This window comes from Pogoniulus pusillus, chromosome 26, assembly GCF_015220805.1.
Source record: "Pogoniulus pusillus isolate bPogPus1 chromosome 26, bPogPus1.pri, whole genome shotgun sequence".
Taxonomy (NCBI): Eukaryota; Metazoa; Chordata; class Aves; order Piciformes; family Lybiidae; genus Pogoniulus; species Pogoniulus pusillus.
The window spans coordinates 19,552,486-19,572,728 of NC_087289.1; the positions used below are offsets into that span (position 1 = coordinate 19,552,486).

The 20,243-nt window shown below is 48.9% G+C and overlaps 1 protein-coding gene and 1 long non-coding RNA gene across 2 annotated transcripts; one reads left to right on the forward strand and one right to left on the reverse strand.

Annotated features, from left to right (window-relative positions):
* Window positions 1–490: 490 nt before the first annotated feature.
* Window positions 491–2,887, reverse strand: FOXL2 (forkhead box L2). The gene has a single exon (XM_064165433.1). It carries the CDS (start codon window positions 2,571–2,573, stop codon window positions 1,656–1,658), a length of 918 nt encoding a protein of 305 aa, XP_064021503.1. The 5' UTR covers window positions 2,574–2,887; the 3' UTR covers window positions 491–1,655.
* An 11,781-nt stretch (window positions 2,888–14,668) lies between these two features.
* Window positions 14,669–18,408, forward strand: LOC135187033 (uncharacterized). The gene is made up of 3 exons (XR_010307170.1): window positions 14,669–14,814; window positions 15,328–15,481; window positions 17,622–18,408. It is a non-coding gene; the product is annotated as an uncharacterized LOC135187033 (long non-coding RNA).
* The last annotated feature ends 1,835 nt before the right edge of the window (window positions 18,409–20,243 follow it).

Here is a 20,243-nt window from a genome sequence, read left to right on the forward strand (position 1 = left end):
AGAAACGAAAGCAGAGCCGCGTCTGTGCCGAGCATGGCCTGTATCACTGCCCGGAGGGCTCTGTCCCCAGCGTCCCGACAGGGCCCGGGCACAAGGGCGAGGTGCTGGTGGCTGCCAGCTGCCCGGCGCGGAGCCGATCCCCTGCCCGCCCGCGGGCCAACGAAACTGTCCCGGCACCTCCTCGGCGGCAGCCAGGACGGCATCGGACCGCCGGCAGACGCGGCCGCGCCAGAACTCTCTTGCTGATGTGCAGCCCACCACGGCGCTTAACGGAGCAGATGCACCGCCCGAGCGTAGCCGGTGTACTTCCCGCAGCGGAGCAGGCGGAGAGCGGTGCCGGCCCGCTGCCGAGGCACGAGATCAGGAGCGGTGCCCGCCGCAGGGAGCCGGCCGGGAACAGCAGAGCGACCCCGGCACAGGATGCCGGCCCTGTTCTCCGCTGCTGCTTCTCGATCCCGAGCTCGGAGGAGCAGAGCGACATAAAACGATATGAAAAGAAGGAAAGGCGTTTTATTGGAGGTGTTACACTGCTAGAAAGTACAATAAAAGTGCTAGTTCATTCTAGAAAAGTTGGTCCCAAAACGGTACTATGCCACAGTATCTATCAGCTTATATAAACACTTATAAAATCGCTATCAACTGGCCCCTTCAGTATAATTTTTTCCCTCCACATTAATCTATGTAAAACTGAAGGATCACACAATTTGAAGAAAAAGGGCGAGCACTCAAAAGCAGAACCTACCGGAAAATCCATTTTGGACCAGATTTGGGGTAAAAAAAAACGAAGATAGTTTAAACTTTCATTATTAATAATAGACACACAGAAAAATATTTCAATTTACAAGAAACTTTTTTTTTTTATAACATCAACTTTTTTTTTTTTTTAGATCTGTATAAATTTACTTTTTAAGATCTCAGAGGACATTGTCTCCTTTAAAAAATATATTTACCACTGTCGAAACGTTTCACGAATGACCCTGACAGGTTTTGTTTGTTGGTTTCTAATAACCAGCAATATCACATATCTCCTGCTGTCACAGCAGTCCCCATGTAAGTATTATTTTGATGAGAAACCACATCTTGGAAGAAGCGCGGTGCTCTGCAGACCGAGGCAGAAGACAGAGAAGACGAAAAGGAGGAGGAGGAGGACGGGCACCGCGGGCAAACGGCGGTCTTTAGGCCCCGCTAGCTGCGCACCGCTACGCGTGGAAACGTCTCTGCTATTTACAGGCTCCTTAATACTCTCCTCAGGGCAAAGCCCGAAAAGATTACGGCCGAATTATAAAGAAGCAGAATTTTGCGGGCTAACCAGCATATTTCAAATTGCGTGCTCTTGCCTGCAAACCCCTCACAAACAAACACACACACACGAACGGTAGATCCGAGCTCGCCGAGAGGCGGTCGGCCCGGCCCCACTGCACCCGGCGCAGCCCCGCTGGAGAAGCTCCCACACTTACACTGCCTTCTCTTCAGTGTAGGACGGCTCCTACACCTACTTTACACGCAGAGCAGGGATGCCGTTTTCCCACCGCCACAGTCTGTGCGCAAACAGGAGGAGGAGAGACATGAGAGAGCAGGAGAAGGCGGCGGGATCGGAGAGGGGAAGCGGGGCTGAGACAAGAGTATTTCTGCAGTGGTGGCCGGCCGGAGCCTCTCTAGATGTCTATGCGGGAGTGCAGGGCGCTGTGTTTGCTGTCGTGCTCCCAGTAGGAACAGTGCATCATAGACAGCTCGGCGGGCTGGCGGGCACAGGCGAACTGGAGGCCCGCTCCGTTCGCGGATGGGGCTGTGGGCGGCGCGGAGCTGGCCGGGCTGAGCTGCTGCGGGTGGTGAGCGTGCGGATGGTGGTGGTGGCCCATGCCGTTGTAGGAGTTCACCATGCTAGGCAGTGCCATGCTCTGTACTCGAGAGTAAGGGCTGTAGGACGCCGGGCCCGAAAGTCCTTTCACATTCACGGGGCTGACGTTCCCGCCAGACATCTGGCAGGAGGCGTAGGGCATAGGCGCGGGGGGCTGCGCCAGAGGCCAAGAGTTGTTCATGAAGGTGGACTGCAAGTACTTTGGCGGGGAGAGGTAGCCGTAGCTGTCAGGGCTGAAGAGGGTCTTGCCGTGCTGGAAGTGGGTTGGGGGCGGCCGGAAAGGCCGCTTCATCCTTCGTCTCCTGCGGTAGTTGCCCTTCTCGAACATATCCTCGCAGGCGGGATCTAGTGTCCAGTAGTTGCCCTTGCGCTCGCCTCCGCCCTCCCGGGGCACCTTGATGAAGCACTCATTGAGGCTGAGGTTGTGGCGGATGCTGTTCTGCCAGCCCTTCTTGTTCTTTTCGTAGAAAGGAAACTTGCTGATGATGTACTGGTAGATCCCGGACAGCGTGAGCCTCTTCTCCGCGCTCTCCCGGATGGCCATGGCAATCAGGGCCACGTACGAATAGGGGGGTTTCTGAGAGGGGTCCGGCTTCTCAGGCCCCTTGTCTGAGCTCAACTCTTCCTTGCCCCGCTCCGATTCCTTGCTGTCGCTGGTGTCATGAGCCAGCAGCGCCACCGTGTCCTCCTCGCCGTCCGGGTAGCTGCTCATCATGGTGTTCCGCGTCCGCCGCCCCGGGCGCGGTACGGAGCGCTGTCCGCTGCGCGGAGCCCGGTGCTGGCGGCCGTCTCGCCCGGCGCTCGCCGGGACCGAAGTTGGTATGGAAGCCGAAGCCGGGTCCTGGAGATCAGGAGGCGCCTCTCGCGGCGCCTCTGGTCCGTGCAGCGCGGCGGCGTCCCTGGCCCCCGCGGGCTCCGCTCCCCTCTGCCGCGGCGGCCGGGCTCTTTTCTGATTTGTATGAGCCCGGCCGAGTTCCGCTTTCGTCAGGACCCCGCTCCCCTATCGCCGCCGAGCCGCTGGGCACGGCCGAGTTCACCCCGCAATCACGGCGCCGAGCTCAGCCCCGCGTACACGCGGCCCGACGTGGTCCCGCGGAGCGGCGCGGAACCGCCCCGGCCCGGCCACCGGGGGCGGGGGTGGAGGGGGTGGGTCCGGGAGGAGCGGAGCGAGCCTCCGCCAGCGCTCGCCCGGGGAGGCCGGTGGGGTTCGTAACAGTGCGCGCCCTGCCAGGGGCCGCGCTGGAGGTGGTGGGTGCGAGGGGGTGTGCCCGCAGCCGGCGCGCTCGCCCCTATCCCGGCGGCTGTCACAGGTCCAGCCGCACACGCGGTCGCGTTTATATGTCTTGGCCCCGGGCCTCGCCAACTGATCGCGCCCGGGGAGCGCAAGAAGGCTATTACCGCTCCTTGCGAGTGCTTCTTGCAGCTCTTATTTGAAGGAGGTAGAGAGCAAGAGGTGTCGGCCCTCTCCTTCTCCCTCTCTGCAAAGTACTCTCAAGCACCCAGCACGGCTCAAGACTGAAAGACGGCCCGAGGGCCGGGGAAGGGTGGCAGGGCGGGGTATGACACAACAGGCACCGTTCCTCCTCGTTCACCTGGAGCTATCCGGGTTATTTCATATGATTCCTGGAGTACCGACATTCCCCTGCTACTTTCCCTTTGCTGCCTTCAGGTAGAGCCTCCGAGCAGCACTATGGCACTCTCAGCCAGTCTGAGCCAGTCTGAGGTGCCGTGTACTAACAAATCACTGACACAGGGCTGCTCCAACCGCGGGTACAGAAGTGGGCAAGCGGACAAAGGAGGCTTTGCACTGATTTCTAAAGGAGCCTCCTGCCCGATCCCCGGGAGCGGGGCAGACTGGTCCTGTTCGTCCCTCTCGAGGTCCCGCACAAGATAGCGCGGACCCCTTCAGCCTGAGGAACCGGGCCGAGCTCCGCGGGGCCGAAGCCATACGTGATCCCAAAACTCCAGGACCCAGTGCTGCAGTGAGCTCCCTGCCCCGGGGACCTGACGTCCCCACCAGTATTTAAGCACATCTCGGTATTTCACTTTCCGGGCTGCGGAGAAACTATCAGCAACTAGACGTGCACCCTGGCGCCCGCAGCACTCTGGGCTGGCAGGTCACGGCCTTCAGATGCGCTTCTGCCTTTCTTGAATGTGAACCACAGCGCAGCACTATTTTCGGCCCCGCTGATTTTACGTGAGGCATCATTTTTCGTAACCATTTTACGCAAGCCCAGAGGGCTGGCAGTTCTCGAACTGCATCCCTGGTGCAGCCGGCCTTTGCCATGGGGGTGCCCTGGGGCTTCGGCATCACATGCACTGAACTCCAGTTCCTCTGCCCGGCCAAAGGCAGATGAGTCCCTCTTTCCCTATCCTATTCATGCGTGAAGGCAGTCGAAGATGTAGCCGAGCAATAAAACAGCCCTTCGGGGAGATATTATATTCCCAGTTTTATTTTTCCTCGGTTAAAATACGTTTTTGCACCTTTGTCTGTAGCCATATAACCATGTAACGAAACCCTTATCTCTCATCGGTGGAGAAACGCAGCACACCCTAAACACTGGGCTGCAAAAATTCGGACAAGGAAACGAGGCCCCTGGATTTCGGCACGGAGTCGTGTAGCAGCGCGTTCCGCCGCCCGAGCACCTTCCTCCCGCACACAAACGAAACTGCAGAGGGATGAGGCCCCGGAGTTTTCCTTTCCGTCCAGCCCCGGTCCCGGCGGCTGCATGGAGCCTAGATTGGCGCAAAGCGGCGGAGCAGCCGGAGCCAGCTGTGCCCCGTGGGGGCTGCCAGGGTCCCCAGAGCAAGGGCTGGCTTCTTTCTGTCGGCCACCCATGTAGCTCCCGGAGCTCCCCCTCTCAGGCATTTCCGCGGCGAGGGCCGGTGCAGGTGTAACAGCACTGCTGCATGTGTCATCACCTCCGCCAAATGGCAGATGCCTTCTTTGCACTCCTAAGGTGGGTGAATCCTTACCAGGGCTCGCTCGCTCACAGAGGACGTTTGACATCCGAAAGTCTTGTTTAGGGTATTTTGACAATTCCACCAAGGGGGATTTCGGATGAACATCAGGGCAGAAAGTCAGCCCAGCTCTGGGAGCGGCGACCGGGCCGGGCAGCAGAAAAGGTGAGAGCGCGGCCCCGTGTGCGGCTACTTTAACGTTTGGCACAAAGGCAGGCGGGCACTGTCGGGCTCTCCCCTCTCTCCAGTGCTAATCGAACCCGTCTTGGGTCGTTAAAGAGACACCTGCAAACGCAGGAGCACGACACTAGATCTGAACCCGGGCAATCTAGCTGCTCTTAAGCAGAGGCCTGAGTTCTTAAATACACTTAGAAATGTCGCAGCGAGGGGAATGCAGCTAACTGGGACGGGCCCTTGCCCTGCTAAGGAGCGAGGCATCCCGCCACGGTTTCGAGGAGCGTTCCGACCTGCCGGTGCCCGTCCGTCATTGTGCGCCCGGGCGAGTCCACCAGTCCGGGGCCAGACAAGAAAGAGCCTAACGAATCCAGAAAAAAATGAGCAGAGGAGCTACGGAGCTGCTCCGCAATCGGGCCTGCAGCCGCCCTCGGATGTAGGGGAAGCAGGAGAGGATCTATCAGTGGAGGGGGGCTCACAGAGCCGGTGCCTGGACCCCGGCCCGCTGCGGTTAGAAGCAGATGCCGCCGCGGGACGTTGAAGGGAAAGGGCTCTCGCTTTCTTCACACGAAGTCAGAACAGCCCCGGTCCCACCCCATTCCCGGTGCAGGGAAGAAGGAAAGCAGAGCGAGGCTTAGCCCTGGCCGTGCAACGGTGCTAAGAAGCGCCTGAGAGGTGGAGCAAATCGAGGTTTCGCTCAGCGTCTCCAATACCGAGCTGGGCCGAGTGACCCGTCCGGAACAGAGCATGGCACCCTCCGCTGCGGCCCCAAGTCCAGTATTCTGACTGGGACGCAGCCGAGGCTGCGTCCACAGCCGTGGATGGAATCACAGCGCGAATCGGGGCAGAGTGAGCACCGGAGTTCTCGATCGACGGCACCGAGGAGCACCGCAGGAATGCGGGCAGGACGCCTTCCCCGCCTTGCCCCGGCAGCCGGACAAAGCCATGCCGTCAGCTGCAGCCGTGACCAGACTCCAGTATCCCGAGAGGGTTTTTTTTCCTACTCACCCCCCGTGCAGGCAGCAGAGCCGATTTCTACCTGAAGGTTTGGAGCCGGTTTGTTTGTAAGCGTGGCAGACCTCCTCCTCTCCTAAACATTTTTTTTTCTCTTGGAGAGAAAACGTGTCTCCGGCGGGGAGAGACGGGACGCCCCTAGCTCGGCGCGTCCCGCTCCCGTTCGAGCAGCGCAGCCAAGCTGCCGCCTGCAGGCATCGGGCAGCTCCCTCCTCCCTCATTGAGACCTGGACAGGGACAGACGACACCATCTGTCCTCCGGCTCCGCTCCGGGTGCCGCGCAGCGCCTTAATTCTCGGGGACAGAACCACCGTTCGAAACCACTCTGGCCCGCAGCGCGCTGCGGGGGTAGCTACATCAACCCGGCTAATTTGGCTCGTGTAGGAACTGCACGGATACCAATATAGAGGAGGACGCGGGTGCGATTTGTTCCGAGCCCCGTTTCCGCGACCAGCAGGACAGGGCTCCGGGATCGGGGCAGCGTTACCTTCCCAGCACAGGCACCGCAGTCCCAGAGAGAGCGCTCACCGGGCTGCTGTCTCAAATATTTCTATTTTCTCCCATCCTCCCCTTTTTTCTTTCCCAAAATACTAGTGTTTAAGAACCGAGAGTATTAATTCCCGTAAGAAAGGCAAGGAGAATAAGGTCACATATGAGGCCGGCGGATCAGGGTCTGTCCCGCACCCTGGCGCTCACGACAGTTAACAAACTGGAGACACAAAAAATCGCGGCCTCGGTGGAAATTCATCAGACCGAATGTACGGAAAGGCTGGAGACGGAGGCGTTCTCTTGCGCTAGCTTCACGCGGAGCCGCGAGTCGCTGCGGGCAGAGCAGCGCGGAGGTGTCGGCGAGACGCGGCTCCCCCCGCGCCCGCGGGCAGTCCGGGCCGGGCCTCTTCCTCTCCGGAGCCCGTTTCGTTCCCTTTCTAAACGACACCTGAAGGCAGGTTTCGATCCCGGAGGTGCTGGTTAACACAGCACCAGCAACTAGGAATTTGCAACCTCAACACAACCATTGTACGAGGCAAAATCGCATGAGTGTCACTCTCTTTAGACGCTACACTATGTCTTGAAGAAGCTTTCGTTTTCAGAACCACCTCTCGTTGAGTTTGCAGGTCACCTCGCTCATCGAGAGACACCACACACAGAACCCTACTTTCCTGTCTGTTCAGGATTTCCAAATATTTAATAAATGCTCTTTAATTACATTACTCGGCATATGATGCCAGAACAAGGAAATATTCACCTGGAGAGTGTCTTCTTCTGCATGAATGAGTCTCATTGTCAAACCTTGAGCATACATAGGTGCATATATGTTTTACAGAGAAGAATTTAGTTTCCCATTTATACTGTGAAGCTAAAAATTCTGGTAGCTTCAGGCTTGTTTGTACAAGCTCCCAGCCGTACAAGAATTTCTGTTTTTACAGGAAAAAACTAAGCAGTCCATAGACCATGATGGCTGTACATCCAAAATGTGAGCTTCATGAGGAACAGAGCAACTTTATTATGATCTGGACTGAAATCACATTGAATAAAAGCCCATCTAAGAGAGCCTAAGGGAAAGGTCACAAATGTGCTTAATTCTATATCCACTCGGAATGGGAATTTTAAGAAGGAAAGGTTTTAAGGATCAGGAGAACAGATTTTCCTCTTGAGCTGACACTACGAAGACACTTTTCTCTGTCTCATTTCATTGATGGCAGAGAAACCTAGCTCACAAGAAGAGGCAGCCCCAACCTTTCCCCCTCTTATGTTCTTGCTTCCCATATCTTCTCAGTTTCTCCTCCTCAGCCTGAGACAAAGCCTTCACTATAGGATATTTGTTTATGCTTAGAGGATAGGCCTACAGGAAAACAAACTATATATTTCACTTCCCCATTTGGTAGTTCCTTTCTTTCATCTGAAAACACAGCCTGGTCCAGGGAAGGTTCTTGAATTCACACAACCGGTTAAATGATGAAATGCAAACAGTTTCTTGTGGTATTAAATGGCAGCCCGCAGCAGAGTTCAGGTTGGCTGTTATAGATTCACTAGTTACGACTCTGCAGGATAATCCTGTGTTACTGCCATCCTGCAGGCAGTGGCCTACAGCAATGCTGCCGAATGCTGCAAATAAAAACAAACAAGCCAGCCTCCTCTTCTTAGACAGAGCAGAAATTATGTCTCTTTAGGAAGCTTGAAGCAAAGATTGTTTGTGTCAGAGTCTGACAACTCCCAAAGCAAGCTGCTCTTTCTAGCACCTCAAAATTGATGCTTATTTTTCTACAAAGCATGGGTGGGAAAGGAAAAGAAAAAAAAAAAAAAGAGAACAAAACCTCATGAACCATGCGAGTCCACTCATGTCCAGAGAATCCTGAAGCTGCAAATTTAGAGCATTGTACAACAAAATGAGAGCCAAAGAGGCTTTATCAGTGTTGTTATGGAGATACTCTAACATAAAAATTTCGGCTGTAAAAATTCTGCATGCTTTTTTAGACTGTTTCAACATTTGCACTGTTAAATATCCAAGTAGACAAAATGGTACAAATTTAAGTTCATTTGAAAAAAAGAGCCTTCAAGAAACATTCTTTTAACTAGCCCAGGGATGTCGAAGCAAATAAGCAAATGTCTTCTCTGCTCCGAGAACATGAGTCCTAAACCACAGCCATGAGACTCTGAGAGCACAGGTCCTAAACCACAGCCATGCATCCCTCTGAACCCATGGAGTCTACTGAAGCCTGCTTTCATCCAGGGTCTGGGACGTTGCTGCTTTGAGGAAATAATATTTGAAAAGGTTATTCAGGTTACAAGTTGAAATTCTTAAATTTAGGAGACAGACCTGCCAAGATAATACAATACAACTGAAATGGCTTTTATTGTCTGGGAGAAGAGAAATTCCTCACCTGATCAAACTTCACTGACAAAAGCCCTTTCAGAGAGACAGTCACATTGGGAAAAGGCTGCTTTAATCTGGAGAGCCTATAACCCAGGTTTGAAGTTAGAGTAAGCTCTAGGAATTGACACTGTCAGTGAGCTATGTCCATACCAGCAGCACTTTGCTATGGCAGTGTACTCATGATCAGTCTTAAGCTGGAGGTTCCCAGTCCTACAACAGACCTGGCCAGACAAGAACATGCTTGCACATGTTTGCAGCTATGCTGATTTTAGTCTGAACAAGTAGCTTGTGGTGAGTCACTCAGGCCACTGAATTTGGGCAGCACATCTCTGTACTGGGAATTCAAGTTTTGTCTTCAGCAGCTTCTTGAGAATGTGTGCAAGGCATGTTCAGTGCTCTCTGTCCACTTTCTGCAGGCACCTGCCATGGAAGTTCTGCCCTGGCAGCAAAGCCACACAGGTATAGCAACAAACTGACTGTAAAATTCACAGGTATGTTCAGAGTTTGCTATCTGCATTATGACCGTGTAAATTGTGCTGCTCCTTTTCTGTTTCTGAGGAAATCGAAGCAGTTTGACTTGGTTAAAGCTAAGTAGCCATGTCCCAAGCTTTCCCAGAACTTGGAGAAGAGACTAGGTTAACCAGGAACAGGGTGCTTTTGTTCTAAAATAAACTGCTCACATCTGGAGTTTATGTACATGTTACCTATATACACAATTAGTGAATAACTCCATATACCCACAAGTTTCTCCCCCATCTGCATATTGAACAGCAGCCCTGGCTGAAACACTCAGAGAATACCTGATAGACGAAGGGAGTAGAGGTAAGGTAAGGGATGACAGTCATGCTCCTACAAATGTTTTCTACCTCCTCTTAGAAACTGGAAGTGTTAAGTGCAGCCCACATTCAGGAGAAATATATGACTCTGTCACACTCATGTACATGCAACCTGCGTGATCTGGAGCACTAAAGTCACTTCTGTTTCCTAAGCTCTCTAGCTGGATCTGGTGCACTTGACAATCTCTCCCCTCCCAAACTCTAACTGTGCCTCTACTGAGTCCAAGCTGGACTGTAAAATAGTTGGAAGTAGAAGTTTGTTTTCTCTTGAGTGAAACTACTAGGTGCCTAAAAAGGTCATACTATTGTAAATTCTGTAACTAGGTTTGATCTAGAACAAATCTGTTTCATTGCATCAGACCACATGCAATCCCTAGAGAATCAGGTTAAAAGTGATGTGAAGGAAGCAAATTTCTTTCTTCTGGAGGAAAAGATCTAAACTTTAGCCCGAGTCAACTTCAGTGACATACAGTACCCCCAAAACTTAAATGCATAATTTGAAAGGATGCACTCATTGGAGATATTGGTTGTGGTGCTAGCAGAAGGTGGTTATGACCCTCAAACACCTATAAATCACTGCATTGTCCCAAATAGCCAGTGGGCTCAGAAGCACAATCCAATCCCAAACCACTGCATTTTCCTCCACAGCAACAAGGGAAACACTGAAGAAGCTGAAATCTGAGTTTAAGCTCAGCCATTTCAGTTCTGGAAGTAAATTTTTGTTTGTGCAATCACTCTGAGGTCTTTCTGTTTATCTCAATCTTATTCCAGTTTTCCGAGTATGCAAACCTGAACTGGAAATGTACCAAACACGAGAGCTTGCATGACGTTTCCAGCTTGTCCTGCATCTGACCTGGCCAGAAACAGCATATCAGTGCTGCTCACAACTTTTGAGCATTTCTACTCTTGGTTGCAATGACAGCAAGGAAATGCAACACAGACTAAACAAAAAAATAATGAACCAAACTTTCTTTGACTCTCAGAAGGGCTTGGTTGAAATCCAGTCGAGATATAGATGAAAGTTCAGCCTGTTCATTTTGTTACAATTTGTTTACTCACATATAATTTCATTTAATTTTTTTGTTACATCCATGTCATGCCTGTTTCTTGCAGCAAACAGAAGAGATACACCCATTCTACGGCTACCTGTCAGAAGAAGTTAAACCCCACAGATGTGTCCAACTTATGCTAGACACAAATAATTCCACCCATTGACCAAAGGGTTGAAGTCAAAGGTTCTGCTGGAGACAGCTAGTACAACCTGGTCAGACAGCAACAGCTCCCTGTAGAGGCCAGGACACACTAACGTCTTCCTGATGGTGTGATCTGAGGCTGGCTGGCACAGCCCACAGAAGTGATGCTCATTGGAAAGAGGAAGTGTGGCGACTGCCATGAGCTTCCAAGGTTCAGCCCATCTCCCAGAGACCTTTGCCAGATCTGCTCCTGCAGATCTCTGGCCAAGGTGTGATGGGGATCAGTACCCTCAGGGTTAATAAGAATTGCCCTGATGCCCACAAGGACGTTCAGAATATAACCCTCACTTACACAATTTAACAACAAAATCTAATTATTTGCAAACTAAATCTGTCTCCCACTTCTTCCTTGCCCTGTTGATACCTAGTTGACTCTGTTTCCACCTTTCTGGTGCCATCCACCTTCCCGGTGCCATCGACGTCTCATTAAGCATGAAAGAATGTTATTTGCCTAAGAAGCCACTAGCCAGTGTGCCACAGAGCCGACTATGGTCTTGAGCTAGTGCTGCTCAATGGCTTCATGTCTGGCTTTGCTCTCACAGTGCCCACTAGATACAGAAGCACATATTGCACTGAATGCATGTTAAAGTCTTCTGCAGATATTTGGCATAAGAGTTTAAAAAAGAAAAAAAAGGAAATCTATTTTTCTGTGGTTAATTTTTAATGGGCAGGGCACAAGACTGGGGTTTTTAAACCTTGATTTTATCTGACTTAAATCAATAGCAGAGGAAATGAAGGGGCTTTTCCTCTTTCTTAAAAAAAAAAGATTTTGCCTGAGTGGTTTGTTAGCTTTTAGTGCTTTGCCTATCCTAGCATCGTTTCAGAGAGCAGTGCTGAAAATGTGCAGTGCAAGGAACAAATGGAGCTGTATACATGGCTTGCACTGCTGTGAGAGGAGGTAGGCTCAGCCTCACCTGAGCAGTTCATCAGTGACTACAGTTCTCCTCAAAGCATGAGTCTCTGCTGGTTGATGTTGTGGTTGCAATTATATATGGCATTTAAGCAGCATGTCACATTTTGGGCAGTTCAAGTATTTACAAACAGCATCATTGCTGGAAGGCATAAAGCAGAGTTTTACTTGCTATTGGATCCTCCACTAGTCATTTAATGTCACATTTTTGTACATGTGCTTTCTCAAAATGAGGTACCAGATGACATCTTTAACCATATCAGGGAACTCAGATGTCTAAATACTGATCAGGATTGCTAATGTCAGACATCTCAGTTTGAAAATGGGATATTTAGAACTTGACCCTAAGAGGCATTAAAAATAATGAACCAAAGGCACTTCAGCATAGGCTTTCAAGGCAGATATCTCTCCCACTGAAACAACCAAAAACCCAACCAAAACCACAAAACCAAACAACCCCTCCCCCCCCCCCCCCCAAAAAAAAAAAAAAAAGGAAGGAAGAAGCAAGGCAGCAATCATTTAATGCCACATGCCCTTACAGCTGTGCTCCTGAGCACCACCCCGGGAGCAAACCCTCTACTGCCCTGTAAAACTGATATAAGGATGTAAAGAGCTGTGTCTCTGTATAGGGATGTAAAGAGATAGGTCCCTATGCCCTGCTCGTGGGCAGACTGCAAAGTGCAGGAACGTTAGGGCTTTTGAACAGGCTTCCAGAGGAATACAAAGCTAAATTTTGGTTCTTTTGAAGCTCAGAAGGAATTTCTCTCTTGATCTCAAAATGAGCAGGATTTCCCCTGCTGTTTAAGATTCTTCATAACGAAAAGGTACTTTTCTGTTTCAGTTCTGTCTGTTGCATGAAATTTTCGTTCAGCACTGTCACAGCCTCATGGCCATTTTGCACATTTGCTGGGGATTAACAAAAGGAGAAAGTCTAGTTTTTCTAGTAAGCTATGCATTCGAAAGCACATTACAGCCAGCTTTGAGAGAGAGAGAAAACAGAAGGTGATCTATCCTTTCTCGTGCAAGTGTCTGTGCATAGAGCTTGCCTGCCTCAGAGACTTACTGCCTTAACCTCACCTATAGAAGTGCTAGGGACAATCCGGCAAGTCACTGATCCATGGAGCTGCTGCAAGTCTGTGTTTTGAGGCACTGTTTGCTAGAAGATTCTCCTCTTTCCAGAGAGATTGTAGAAGAGAACTCTCTGAAGCCCATACAGCATTTAGCATTTAGCTTTTATTTTTTTTGGGGGGGAAAGTAATTAAATAAACAATTATTTTCAGCTGAACAAAAGATCAAATGATTTCTGATTAGTGATTCCCTGGGTCTCTGAAATGTCCAGCTGAAATTTATCCTGAGCAGGGGCGCAAGCTGGGGGTTGGCTTTGAGTGATCTGTGTTTGAGTGTTGTGATTGTGCCATGCTGCCATGGAGCACCTCTGCAGCCTCGTGCCCCAGACAGAACTCAATCAGCAGAGAATATGTTTCAGGGAAGCTTTAGGCTAGCAGTACATCTTGCTGCTATCTAGCTGGAAGAATCTTTTCAAAGTTGAGTCTAGTATTTTAGAAGTGATTAGTTACTGTGCAGCAGCTCCTGCTATAACATCTCAAATTATTTGCTGGTGTGTGAGAGGCTGCTCCCATCTTGCAGAACAGTTTTAAGTGATTTTTTGTGTAGAGTGAGGTTATTCACCTATGCTTTTTCCTCTTAACCTCAGTGTGTCTGAGAACTGGCAGCAAAGCTGTTTATCAGGATCATATGCCCATCACATTAGGGCTAAGGCAACGTGACAACCCTGATTAGGAGAAAAATGGCTAATGTAGCTTTTTCTAAACCGTGGCAGCTATAGTCAGTCCTTAGCACTGCTTCTTGCATGTCTGAAATGAGCTTTCTTTGTGCCATTTCTTCCAGTAAAACAATTATAATGCAGGATCCTTAAGGGCAGGGTGTCTGGCTCCCTCTCACCTCCTTGTATCTCTAATAAGCTATCAGGTTCTCCCACTCTCCTTCCCCCTTTCCTTAATTTTTATTTCCTGAATCCAGTTCTGCGGAGGCTGCAAGGCTTACTCAGTTCTTCAGTGGCTGCATGAGTCAAACACACAGCAGATGTCAGTGCATTACAAAACTTGGTTTGAGAATAATAAAAAAAGTTACAAACAAGAAAGTTAAGGAAGAAAGCAGGAATGTAGGGAACTGCAAAGCTCTTGAAGCTATCAAGGAGGTCAGCCTGCTGTGTTTGACACGGTTTTGTTAACCACTAACGTTGGAAGCATTACTGCAATTTTACAGCTTTTCCTCTTGAACCCTTCCAAAGCTTTTAAACCTCTTACCCACCCAGGCTTTTTGGGAACTGTAGCACACACTTCCCAGCTGGTGTGGGAAAGCGATGCCTGGGTAGTTTTAACCCACTTGCACAACTCTGAACGTGGAAGTGCAGCAGAGTGGGGCAAACAGCCCTGCTGCCGCTCGCTTCGTTCTGTAACTAGAGCTTCTCGCCCTGCCTTAGGAAAGTCAGTCTAAGCAAAATACTTCCCTGGCCCGGGTGTCACGGCTGAAACAGAGGTGGGTCATTTAGAGTCAAGCTACACGTACCCTAAACCAGACCTCAGTCCCGATCCGGCTCCTCCCAATTTTGTTGAAGTTGCAGCAATCCAGGAACAAAGGAGAGATCCAATTAAAGGCCTCCCTTGTTTCCCCCCGAGCTGAGAGCGCCCTGGAAAAATAAACAGCCGCTCTGCCGCTCCGGGAGTGGCGCAGCTCCAGCGGCGGAGTGCGCAGGGACCCTTGGGCGATAAGGCACATTCTCAGGAAGCCAAGGACACACACCTCGGTCCGGGGGGCTTCCTCACTTTGTGCACCCCGTTTCCCCATATGGCAGTGGAAAGCCTGAGCTGCAGAACGCCGCTCACATCCCAGCGCCCCGCAGGAAGCGGCAGGTTTGGTCGGGACTGCGGGCTGGGGGTTGGCTTTTTTTAGAAGCGAAGCAGAATGTTTATCTTTCTTATCGCGGAAAGGAAACCTATGGGAAATGCTGTGCCGTACTCTTCGCTGCTCGCCTGTCATATAATTGTAATGCATTACACAAAGCACAAGCTTTTGGGAACTTGGTAGGGCTGGTGAGAAGACAACCCATGCTATAAGGCGGTGGCTTTTCCTCTCCTAATTCTGCAAGTCTTATCCAAGTAGCCTGTGGTATGAAACCACAAGAAGAGCTAAAGGTTTATGTCAGGAGAACACAACCCACCCTGAGCGTCCCGTGGCATTAGGAGAGTCATTGTTACACAAAGCCAATCTCTTTTCCCCAAATAACGAACCTAGGCCAGATTTTTTTGGACTTCAAAGAAAGAACACAGTAGGGCCTTTCTCCTGCCAAATTGCTAAGTGGAATAAAAAATTGTGATTTTGCCATTAAATACTTGGTTTTAATTCAATTTTTTTTTTTTCCTAAGCAACGATGCTATTACATTCTACACTGGAAAAGGATAAATTGGAATTTCAAAGGCTCTCAGCGGTCACTGGAGAAGAAACTTCTGCAGCAAAATGCACGGCTTATAGAATTCACGATCACAAACCCTGCTAAGCAATGCTCTCCGTGTTACTAAGGTCAGCACAGATTATACCAAAGCAGCATCTAACACTGGTGATCAGTATGTGCCTTATGTGCTGCCAACAGAAGTTTTTCTTGACGATTTACTACAAAGCTCACAGCATTTCTCTAAATTCCAGTGCATTAGGTTAAAAAAAGACTCAGAAATCTCTGGGGAGGCTGATGTGAATGATGGCTCTAGTGAACTTAGTGAAATGCCTAAGGAAAATCTGCTGAGGAGGATACTGAGACTGTATGAGAGGATGGGTAACAAACCCAGCTCTCTGGCAATGCAGTCACTGCAGAAAGCCTGGAGCTCAGGGATTTAGAGAGTTGAGCACCCACGGATAGGCATGAATATGTTTTAAGAAGTGCTCAGCACTCAGCTGGTACCACTGTGACTCTAAGAAAGAGATCTCTTTGAAAACGAATCTACTTTGCTGAGCTCTTTGCAAATGTAACTCCTCGTTAGCAGAGTGAGATGAGAACCAGCATCCTCTGAAAGAAAGTACAAGCTGTATCAATTTCTGTTTCTGCAGCCTGTGCTGCCTAGGGAGGCACACTCAGGAAATGATACCAAATTACTGTTTGAAGTGGATTAATGAATTGGCTTGGCTCCCCACCTTATTCACAATCAAGAAGCTTCCAAGTTAACTAAGTTAAAGGCAGTTTGGAGCCCTCAAATTCTAGAAAAACAATCCCTACACAGCACTTTAATGCCATTACAGTAATTTGGTTTAAATTCACATTTTCACTTAACTTGTTAGTTGTATTTTTAAGAAATCTTCCTATGTTAATGGGTGCAACACAGAAAAAGGAGGTTGGATAAGTAAAGGTGTAATTTGTAATGTAAACAAAGAATATGTTTAATAGCAGCAAATGCTCCTAGCTTGTTTCATGAGGGCTCTACAAGAAAGCTTTGGGAAAAAGTGCTGATTTTTCAAGCCAGTGTCAGTAGACCAACAAGAAATTTGTCAAATCAGAATGCTTCCCTGCAGGCATTCAGCCCCTGGTGTAACACAAATAAGTGCCTGAAAGGGCCTGCAGGTACCCCAGGTTTCTCAGCAGCCTAAGTGAACCTGACTGTTGTCACCCAAAGAATCAAATAAAAATAATGAGAGCAAAAAAATCCATCTAAACTCTGTCAAACCAGCAGAGGAGTCCAAGAGAGCTGGAGGTGGGGTGCAGGGAGGGCCTGGCTCTTGCAGCAGCAAATGGGGAGTGGAGGAGAATTTGACTCTGCAGGACTTGTCCTTGCTCAGCAGCACAGGGACTCTGGGGCTCCAATGGAGAGCTGAGGTGGGGGACAGCTGTGGTCCTGCTACCCCATCCCTGAGCCTGTGGCCTGCCTATGCTGCCTACTCTAAGGCAGGTCTGCCTGCAAGTGCCAGGCTGAGGCAGGTGCAAATGTGTGTGTTTCTAGATGGTGATATCCATGATATCATCTGCCTGTCTGGAACTGGTTTTGTAGGAAGACAGGTCAATCAGTAAGGCTCTTTGGGTAGTTCTGTATTTACTACTGTCAGCTGTTTTATTTGGTGGCTAGAGTTTTTACTTACTGTAAAAAACCTCTCTCATAGTGTATATTTGCTCTGCTGTTGCTTAAAAATATGTGATCAAGGGCTGTTACTTATCAGCTAGCTTCAAGTTTAGGCAGCTTGCTCAGGTGGTTTGCAACACCTCATGTGAACAGGAAACCCTTCAGCTCTTACTGTGAAATACTGCAGTCCTAAAAGCTTAAATAAGGTATATAGAATCACAGAATCATTTGGGTTGGAAAATGGGAGATAAATCATTTGCTTAGACTTCAGTACTTGTCATACTCACTTGCTTTAACACCAGTGAGCTGCAAAAGCAGACAGCACACAGCTGGTGCAACAAGCAGCAGGACTGCTTGCAGAACACAGGCTGTTGAAGGTTCCTCTGAAACCTAACCACAATATGCTCTGTTTCCCATGGCCCTCTTCAGACTGGTGCATAATCAAAGTAAATGTGGATCACATCTCTAGATGAGGCTTCAAAAGCATCAGATCTGAACTTTATGTTCCTTTCTGTGGCACTCTTACCTGTATCTGAAGCATAACAAACGACACCTAGAGAACACCACAATCTGGGTGTTGCCCTCTCACCCAGCTTATTTCCACTTGCCACTTGTAGAATGAAGACATGGAGCCCTTCATTTCCTGCTGCTGCTGTCCTGATGCTGTGCGGCTCTTACAGTCTCTCCTCTGTCGGACCTGGCCATAATGTGCCCAAGAATAAGATCAGCCCTCTACTCATGCAGAAAAACAACTCCAAAACAAGATGGAAATGTTGTCTGTGAGAGTCTAGCTTCGTTGTTTATTACTTTCCAAAGCTAAGAAAAACCCATGCAGACTTGCATGCTCTTTAGAAACAGCCCTAGGAACACCAGCCAACCTACTGCTGACTCCCCAATCCATTCTCCTGCTTTCAGGGCACAACTGAACCGCTAAAAGCAGTGTAACTGAGTGAGGCAAAAAGAAGAACATCCATGCTATTATTAGACTTCATCTCACTACTCTTCATGTGAGAGCAGGGCTACATAAAGACACCACAGCTACAGAATAAATAATTACCATAGAAAATGTTTGTTCAGAGCCTGTACTCATCACTTACAAGAATAATGGTTAATGCACAGCTCAGTACACAAAAGGAGGATTTGATCCACAGAAAGACACTCTTTGACTGGCTGTGCCTTCTAACTAGATGAGCCTTCAAAACAGAGCCTAAGCAGAACTGGAAGCCTTGAGAGAAGGCATACCACGTTTCCTGGATATTCCACAGAAAAAGTTCCCTGGAGCCTTTAAAACAGTGTTGGTATAAACTGAATCAAAACAGGAGCATCTGTTAAACAGCAATACAGCAGTTCTTTTACCTCAAATAAATCTAACCTGATCAAAAAGCTATTTAAAATGTAACAGAAATTACAATGGAAATGGTATTTGTGGCTTGTATTGTAATGAAAGTGGCATTTGCTGCTTCTCAGTGCTGTGTACATCCTGGGATCACAGTGCAGCTAACAGAACACGGACAGCAGAAGCACTGAGTCTCTGTGCTGCCAAAACTGAACTCCTGCTCGAAGCAGGGGCTTCATTGCAAAGCTATCAGTGGGCGTTAAACTGCTAGGATGTAAGTAAGTGAATACTCCTGTTTACATTGCAGTCATGTAGGAGCACAAAATAGCATGAGAGGACAAAAGGCTGGAGACACTTGCAACTCCGAGGCCCTCACACTAACCCGAGTTTAAGGTTAAATGTGCTTTGCTGCAAAATCCACTTCTGACAGTGGGTGTTGAGCTTTCTGAAAGCACAGGGCTGGCTCTTGCCTCGGCACGCACGCAGGCAGCGCTGGGACCGCAATTGGGCAGCATCGGCTCCTTTGGAAGCGCCACCCCTTGTGTAAACTGCCATTGCTTTTTGAGGAGCGAAACATTCAGGATGTGGGCAGTTCCCGATCACACGGATTTTCAGCTAAGGACAGCAACTAAAGAAGGAGCTTCTTTTCATCGCACAGTTTCTCTAGGTCCCTCACACACAGACGAATCAAGCTGGGAGTGCAGTTCGGTTGCTCAAAGCTCCTCTGACAGGTCACTCACTACTAGCTTCTGTAGGAGGCTGGAAGAAAAAATTCTCTTTGCACTGATAGAGAGGATTCTCATTTTCAGGAAAGGAAATGGAAAATTAGTCTTGACTTTACAAGGTCCAAGTGTACACGGGTCTTAACAGCAAGTAGAATCACAAGAGATGACTATTTCTAGAAAAATCAAAGCACAGAATGTTACTCTGAAGTGCAGTGGTTTGAGGCAGGTAGGGGCCTGACCAGATGCTTACAAGGAAGTATGACAACTGCTGAGAAAAGCCTGCATTTCATTTTATTTTTATGCAAATTTCCACTCCACAAACCGATTCCCTCCCCAAGGGTGTCTTTTAGAACACATAAGCCACTCGGGAGCAAAATACTATTTGAAGTGATTAAATTTATGCCTTGTCTATCAGTAAGACATTAAAAAAAACCCCATCATCATCATCATCATCATCCCATAAAAAATGTAACACTAAGTGAAGAAGCATCTATCATTCCTGTCCATATAGCAAAGTCATTCATCATCAGGTTCCCCAAATATGCTATTATCAGAGGGAGAAACACATCACTTCTGTCTCCATTTTTCAGCTATAAAGTATGTCCTCTGTATAGCTTTCAAAGAGCCCCAGAAAGTGATCTGTCAAAGCAGAGGGAAAGGAGCTGCCTGGTGCTAATGCTGAAGTGAGACAGTGCACCACTGCAGCGCCACAGAACGCTGTATCTCTGCACAGTTTGGGAGTTCCTCACACGCTGTCTCCAGCTGCTTTCTTCTGCTCTGATGTATCCTGAAGCAGCCCAATTATCATCACCCAATTAGTGCTTAAGCAAAAGGAAAAAAAAGGCTTCTGCCAGATAAAGCTCCTTGAACAGTTTACTCCAGGTCTTTAAACACATGAATCAGGGTTTACAACCTACTGTAAGGATTCGTGCATCAAATACATTCCAATTTGTGAGACAAAAGGAGTGGAAAAGGAATTAAAATTATTTACCTCTGAATGTAGTGAAGTTTGTAAAAATATTGGCAGTGGAAGTGTACAGCAGAGATCCTTATCGCAGCAGTTCACTCGCAGGTGTTTCCCCATATTACTACATTATCCTTATCCAGAGTAAATATTTAATGTTAGTATTAACAAAGCAAATCTGTAGCTCCGACAACAATCTCTGTGTGTTTAAAGC

Excerpts from the sequence above, each read along its gene's own strand:
- FOXL2 (XM_064165433.1), bottom strand. The coding sequence starts at position 2,573 with ATGATGAGCAGCTACCCGGACGGCGAGGAGGACACGGTGGCGCTGCTG.